We start from the raw sequence: 7897 nt of genomic DNA on the forward strand, positions 1-7897 counted from the left end.
AAAAAAAAAAAGAAAAAAAAAGAAAAAAAGAGAGAGAGAGAGAAAGAAAGAGAAAAGAATTAAAAACGTCAGTTTCTCAATATGGAGCCATAGCACCATATACTCTGGCTATAATTGAGGCAGTTGCTGAAAGATGGCTTACAACCCAAGATTGGCAAATCCTTGCCCAATCCTACTTTGGAGGGGGAGATTTTCTTCTATGGGAGGGTGACTATAAAGATGCCTGCAAAGATTTGGCCACTAGAAATGCCCAGGCAGGGGTAGCCTGGACAGCTAATATGCTTCTTGGTGCAGAAGATTATCAGGCTGAGGTACAACAGCTTAATTATCACCCAGGCTTGTTTGCCTGTGTTGGGTCTTCTCCCCCTAGCTCCTGGCCCATGTCCTCGTTGCAAACGCGACTACTACTTAGTTGTCAAACTAAGACAGATCTCCAGGGGCAGACACTCTCTCCTGCTGGGGTGGAGGGGAAACAAGTGGTGGGGTCAGCCCCAGGCCCCGAAAAACAAAAACTCATTTGGGGCAGTGAGCTTTGTCCCACCAAGCCACAACTGGTTTCAGAACACTATGGAACCACACCCAGAAGCCCAGAGTAGGACCTCTGTGCCTCCTGCTGTGTAGCCTTACCTCCTGACATGGGGGTCCAGACCACTAAAGCTGCCCCCAGGCATGTTTGCTATTATTTTGGGACAATGCAGTTCATTTTTGAAAGGCTTACATATTTTTCCAGGAGTTACTGATAATGATTTTCAAGGGGAGATTCTTATTTTTGCCTCCTGCCCTGATGCCTTGACTAGCACTGATGTTGGTCAAAGAATTGCCCAATTGCTTCTTTTACCCTTTCAGCCAAATTCACATAAGTCCCTAAAAAGAGTTAAGCCCAAAAATGGCTACAGGCTATACCCAAGGATAAGCCCACTTTGATTTTAACATTAAATGGTAAAATCTTTTCTGGCCTTGCAAATACAGGAGCAGATGTCACAATCATTCGAGTGGCTGAGTGGCCTAAAGCCTGGCCCACAGAAGCCACCTGGACTCACCTCCAAGGCCTAGGCCAAAGCTCCAATCCTATGAGGAGCAATGACAATAATTTTATGGTGGGGGGAGTCACCACAACATGAAGAACTATAGTAAAAGGTCCCAGCCTTAGGAAGGCTGAGAACCACTGCTCTAGACAGACATAATGAAGTTTTGCCCTCTGTCTGACTCTGACAAAGGCAAATGCTTCCTTTTGACAGTACTGAGCATGTCATCTTCTGACCCATTCCTTGTGGGTTTGTGTCGATTCCTGCAATCATGCCCCCCTCTGAGGCTCCCTGTGGCCCTCTTCACTCTAACTGTTCCAGATCTTCAGAAGCCGTGTGCAGCTAACAAGGCACTCAGCCAGCCCAATAAAGAGCTACAGGGGAAGTGTCCACTATATCTATTGCTGGTCCCGGGTCTCCAAACTTAACTACAAAAGCAGATAGAGCCCGAGATTGGGACAGAGACTAGAGACAAGGAAGTCCTGTGCAATCGAAGTCCACCTTAAGACGTGGGGCTCACCCCATCCTCTTACTGTCACTTAATAGTTCTGTGGGAAGCCGATGGGACCAGGCCAGATGAGATACTTGAGGCTCAGCAGGGCCCAGGCGAGGTGCCAGGGACACTCTTGGCACCCCCTTGATGCCTGAGTCAAAGGAGCCCTTGGGCCTGTTGTTTCAGAGGAAGAAAAGGCCTACTTCTTGTTGGGGGAGCTACCTTTATTCTGGCGGACTCCAGTCTCTTTTATGTCTGGGTCCTACCTGGTAAATAGTTAAGACTCACTTCCGATATGGATTTCTGGGATGAGTGGGTAGAGAAAGTCCCTTCCTAAAACAAACAAACAAACAAACAAACAAACACAAGTACCTATGCCCCCTGGGGTGTCCACGTGCCAGCCTGGGAGAAGTGAACAAGGTGAGGAGGTGGGAAGGAGCAGGGTTTGGTTCAGACAGGAAAGGCAGGGGAGTGGAAGGGTTCCTTGGAATTGGCCTGGTAGAACCCCTGAGCCAGACAGGGTCGCTGAAGGATCTGGGTACATGTTGATGAGTGACTACAGGAGATGCAGGCTGTGCCCTGAGCTTTTCAGAGGAACACTGGCTGGGGTGGTACCTGAGCAGGCCAAGAGGGAGAAAAGAGGCCAGAGGGCTCCAGTGTTAGGTTAGGGGTGGAATAAGACTGGCGACAGGGAGAGAGGGAGGTACAGTATTTGGGTTTTCTTCAGTCTTCCTCACTTCTATTTTACCCTCTTGTCTTGAAAACTGCTTTATCTCTAGTTTTCTTGGAGCAGCGCTTGGCAGCTGCTGGATGAAGGAGGATGAGAACAGTACTTGTCCCAACCACGCTCAGACGGTCACTCACATGACCCTCATCCTGGGCTCTCATGTTTAGCCTGAGAGCCCACCAGAATAACCCCTCCCCACCCCCATCCCTGGTGGCAATGGTGGAATTGGCCTCTCCGGTTTCTGGTAATTTCATTAGGGCTGCATCATGTTGCTAAGACTCAAGATAACATCTCCCTGTGTGGTAACCCTTCCTTGCCAGTGCTCCTGTGTACGGTGAACTTAGAGGTATGGCGGTCTTTAGGGCAGAAGATAAAGGGGTGAGAAGTTGGCAGAGTATCCATGAGCAGTGCCATTTGTCCCTACGCCCTCAGCAAAGAAGGAAGGGGTAGAAGCTGGGATGGGTCCAGCCCAGGGCAGGCTCCTTCGAACCACAGGCTCCGTTGATACATCCAACTGGGTTTACTGACAAGCCTGCAAGCCTGAATGCAGGCAGGTATCCCTCGATGGCCTGGAGAATCAGTCCACCTTAACAGGGCTGTCCTGGGTGAGCTGCTTGCAATGTCATCTGTACACCCAACCGCTCAGGCTGGGTGTGGGGCATGTATAGCTGCCAAGCAGAGCAGGGCTCTTCACAGCGAATCTGCAGTCCTCGCCATGCTCCTGGGCGCTCTAGAGGCTGGTGGGCCCCTCTGGGGCTGGGATGGTGATGACGGAGACGATGACTGGGATGCAGCTGTACTCACCTTGCTGGCACTAGCAGTGGTGGCCACCTTAGCACTGGCTTTGCACTGGTTTGGCTCCAGGGAGGACCAGGAGACAGGAGGATCAGCATCCGCAGCCCCAGGCGTGCAACCTGCTCAGGCAGGAGGAGTCAGGCAGGCCTTGCACCCAAAGTCCAAGGATAATGATGCCAGTGAGGGGCAGAGCAAGGGACAGAAGACACCAGAGGCTCCCGGAGATGGCCAGAGGAGATCTGCTGCAGCTAGGACCCAGGACCCAGAGCCATCAATAGACAGAAGTATGGCTTCAGATGTCCGGCTGCTGTATAAGACTCCTGGAGTGGTGGCCAGCAGAGGGACCACCCCAGCATCCCTGGGAAAGAAAAGAAAGGAGCCAGCCGGGCCAGAAACTTCCTCCCTGGGCCACCGCAAAGCAAGGGATATTCCTGTCCCCATCATGATCCGCTTTACCCCTCGAAGTCTCGACAGCAAGACAGAGATGCAGCTGGAGGCAACTGGAACCTATGGTAAGGGGACAGCTGGGCAAGGCCCTGTCCACACTGAACAACAGGACACCAGCCCCTGGCACCTGCCTGGGGGGCTTCCTGGCCCTCTGGGGAGAGGCCTAGGCAGCTTTCGTCGGCGACGGCAGCCTGGTGTCAGCTCAGGAGACAGACCCTGCCGTCCTCTAAAACTGGATCCTCTCCGCCTGGGCACTGTGGTGAGTGTGTGGGATGCTGTGGATATGGCAGGTCCGGCCAACCGGGGCATCCTCACCAGCAGTCCCCTTGCAGGTCCCTCATCACACCACTCAGACAAGGGGCTCAAGGTTCCTCAGGAGATGGGCCTAACTGATGCTGTGGGTAGTCGGCCCCAGGTGGACTCCTTTGAGGATGCGTGTGGGAAAAGCAACCTCCGCCTCCCTCCTACCTGTACTGCAGGGTCAGGGGCTAAAGGTGCTGAGAGCAAGGAGACTGGATCTCCCACCCCTAGGGAGACTCAGGGCATCCTGGCTAGTGAGGAAGCCAGGCCCCAGGAGAGTGGGGAAGCTGTTGTCACCAGCAACGTCAGCCCCTCCCAAGGTGCCTTACCAGAGGATCTGCACTCTGAGGCGTGTGCCGTGGGCCAAATGGCTGGCCAGAGCAAGATGGAGAAACTAGGAGAGGGCCACCTCACTGGGAGAGGGAGAGGGTCGTGTCAAGACGAGGAAAAGAAGCACATAGCTGGCAGGCCAGCTACAGACCAGAGCCTTGGGCTTATCATGGATACAAGGAAGTCCACGCATGGCTTCAGCTGTACTCCCTCCCACACCCTTCCAGCCTCTGCTCCAACACAGGACACTGAGCTGGTTCCATCCTCTGCCATGGAAGTGCGTCCCAGCCCCGGGTTCCTTCACTCAGTCCCCACCTCTGCTCCTTTAAACAATCTGCCCCTGGATGTTACCCAGGGTCCTTCTGGTGGTGACAGCCTCAGAGCAGGGTCAGCCCCCTTTCCAACCCCAACTTTAACCTCAGCAGGAGCCTCAACTTCAGCTCCAGTAGCGGTCCTAGCACCTCCCTCAGTATCACCCCCAACCTCAGCCCCAACCCCAACTTCAACAGGAACCCCATCTCTAACATTACCCCCCTGCCTAGCCCCAGTTACAGCCTTAACCATAATCTCAACATCAACTCCATCTCCAACATCACCCCCAACCCCATCCTCAACTCCAGTCATAGCCTTAACCCCAATCTCAACAGCAACCCTAGCCCCAACATCACCCCCAGCTCTAGCCTCTGGCCTAATTGCTGCTCAAGGTCCTGCAGTAGACAGTGAGCCAAGGCCTATGTCTACGGAATCTAGTGTGGGCCTCTCCAAGAGCTCCCCGGGAAGACGAATCTCAAATAGCTGGGGCAATTTAATTACTATGGTTCTTAGAAGCCACCCCTTCCCCAGGCAAGAAAAGGCCCAAGGCAGTGCCCCAAGGGCAGATCCTGAGAGTCCTGTAGGTCTTGGACCATCCACATACTCTGAAGATACACAGCCAGGGCCCTCCTCTGAAGGAGCCATCTCCAGCCTCCAGGACAAACACAGACCAGCCTTAGTCACACCGGTAGGTTCAGGGAGCCTAGCTGAGACTAGATGTGAAACAGAGCCAATGAGTTTAGATGCTAATGCATCTCTCGCCCCGGACCCTAGAGGGGATGAAACCAAGCAGAAGTGTCTGGACTTGCTGCCCCCAGCTGCAGAGCCTGTGGCTACCCCTGTTCTGGCACAGCCCGGTCCTGTACCGTCTACTTCTATGAGGCAGGATGCTCAGCCCGTCCCTCAGCCTCGGCAGCGGAGGAGGAAACGCAGCATAGCTCAGAGCTCTGAACACATACTGACCCAAGAAGAACCCCAGCAGCCCCAGGGGCAGGTGCTAAAGGAGGGAGCCAGACCTACAGACAGTAGGGACATGCTCACAGAGAAGCAGAAAGAGGCCCAAAAGCTTATGGTTTTTCTGCAGAAGCCTGGGAGTTGGGGAGTGGTGGAGGGGCCTCATAAGTACTGCTCACAGACCTTGAAGCCTAGCACAGCCGTGGCACTATGGCCCCCAAAGCTCGATCTAGGGAGCTGCTTGGAGGTTTTGGCCTTCGCCCAGCAGCATGGAGAGCTGGGCTTAGCCCAGGAGACCTATGTCTTGATGAGCAACAACTTACTGCACGTTCTGGGAGACCCACACCTCTACCGGCAGCTGAGTGGAGCCGACAGGGAACGCATCCTGAACCTGCGGACTTGCCAGGGTCAGACAGTGCTGGGGGTCCTCGTGCTGCCCAGCCTTTATCTGGTGAGCCGTTCAGGGCTCACAAGGGGCCCTCCTAGTGAGGAAGGTCCCACCACCAGGTCTGAGCATCTTCACACATACCTCCATGTGTTCAACCCACAAGAGAATGTGTGGCGGCCCCTGACTCAAGTACCAGAGGAGGTCCCCCTTCGGGGATGTGGCCTCTGCACTATGCATAACTATCTGTTTCTGGCAGGTGGTATCAGGGGTTCTGGTGCCAAGGCTGTCTGCTCCAACAAGGTATTCTGCTACAATCCTCTGACCAACATTTGGAGCCAGGTTCGGCCCATGCAGCAAGCCCGGGCCCAGCTCAAGCTGGTAGCCCTGGATGGGATGCTTTATGCCATTGGTGGTGAATGCCTCTACAGCATGGAGCGCTATGACCCACGCACAGACACCTGGACCTTGAGAGCATCCCTCCCTGAGGGCACCTTCCCTGTGGCCCACGAGGCTGTGGTCTGCCGAGGAGAAATCTATGTCACAGGGGGTCATCTCTTTTACCGCCTGCTCAGGTACAGCCCTGTCAAAGACTCATGGGATGAGTGCCCTTACAGTGCCAGCCATCGACGCTCCAGTGATATGGTGGCACTAGGGGGCTTCCTATACCGGTTTGACTTGTTGCGGGGTGTAGGTGCTGCAGTGATGCGCTACAACACAGTGACAGGCTCCTGGAGCCGGGCAGCCTCCCTGCCACTGCCTGACCCCGCCCCACTCCACTGCACAGTATTGGGCAACACCATTTACTGTCTCAACCACCAGGTTACAGCTACCTTCACGGTCTCAGAGGGGACTGCCCTGTTTCAGGCCAAGGAGCTGCAGCCCTTCCCACTGGGAAGTAAAGGGGTCCTCTATCCATTCACTCTGACTCTGCCCCCTAAGACCTGGTTGCAGACCACAATCTGAGTGCTGGGAAACAAGCAGAACTGTGCGGCTGCTGCTGTGGGGACACCCTGCTCTGGGCGGGTCTGAGTGGACCTGGGGTGTGGGGAAAAGCCTATGGTCAGAACTTCCTGTTCTTATACCCAAAGCTTTCCCCATCAGGTTAAGTACTGTTACTTATGTTTGAAGTGAGATCCCTTCTACGTCTCTCCTCTTGGACCCCCGGCTTCCCCAATCCCTCTTGGGTCCCACTACACCTTGCTTGTTTTGGCCCAGGCCCTCCCTCACCCGCTTAGGATGTCTTAGTTTTATCAAAACCACTTCTGCTTGTGGGATCCTTTGGTACTCAGTAGAAACATTTCAACTTCCTACGTTCCCTCAAGATAGAAGAAGAAGCAAAGAGCTCCTCAGGAAATGTCCTCATTCTGGGATTTTTGCTATCCTGAGGCTTGACTCTCCTCCCGGGTCTGAGTACCACTTGAATATCCTATCTCCTGACTGGATAATCACTCTACAGCCCACAATCCCAGCCCAGACTGGCCCAGGACCACTGGGCACCTTGTGAGTCTCCCTTCAGCTTCTCCCACATGGCTCTTACAAGCTCTCCTCTAGATGAGCCCCGTGTTTTACTCTAGTTATACTTTTTTGTTACTGGTGTGAACCAATACAAAGCATTTAACCCTGTCTGGACACCTGTCATTCAGGAGAGCCATGGGTACAGGATCACCAATGGCCATCTGGCTTGGTACCTGGGACAGTCAAAGTGACATCCTTTCATCCACCGAAGGCCCACATTAGGCAGGTAAATAAATCTGAGTACTGTTGCTTGTCCTGACTTCAACCTGATTTATCTCAAGTGGGCCATTTTTTTTTCCTTAAAAAAAAAAAAAAAAAAAAAAGAAGCAATTTAGGGGCTGGTGAGATGACTCAGTGTTTTAGAGAACTGGTTATTCTTCCAGATGGCCCAGGTTTGATTCCTAGAATCCACAGTGGCTCACAATTGTCTGCAACTCCAGTCCCAGGGTATCTTACACCCTCTTCTGGCCTCTGTGGGCACTGCATGCATGTGGTGCTCGAACATACATTCAGGTGAAACACCCACGCACATGAAATAATAAAATGTTTTAAAAAGAAATCAGTTATGATTATTGTGAGGGGGAATGCATGTGTCATGGTGGGAGTGCAGA

The 7897-nt window shown here is 53.3% G+C and overlaps 1 protein-coding gene across 1 annotated transcript; it reads left to right on the plus strand.

Moving 5' to 3' along the window:
• Positions 1-2926: 2926 nt before the first annotated feature.
• Klhdc7b (kelch domain containing 7B) lies at positions 2927-7579 on the plus strand. Its single transcript, XM_031358468.1, has one exon. It carries the CDS (start codon positions 2961-2963, stop codon positions 6732-6734), a length of 3774 nt encoding a protein of 1257 aa, XP_031214328.1. The 5' UTR covers positions 2927-2960; the 3' UTR covers positions 6735-7579.
• Positions 7580-7897: the final 318 nt, after the last annotated feature.

The sequence above is a fragment of the Mastomys coucha genome, unplaced genomic scaffold (genome assembly GCF_008632895.1).
Source record: "Mastomys coucha isolate ucsf_1 unplaced genomic scaffold, UCSF_Mcou_1 pScaffold11, whole genome shotgun sequence".
Lineage (NCBI taxonomy): Eukaryota > Metazoa > Chordata > Mammalia > Rodentia > Muridae > Mastomys > Mastomys coucha.

Coding starts and splice junctions, on each gene's coding strand:
- Klhdc7b (XM_031358468.1), top strand. CDS start 2,961: ATGCTCCTGGGCGCTCTAGAGGCTGGTGGGCCCCTCTGGGGCTGGGAT.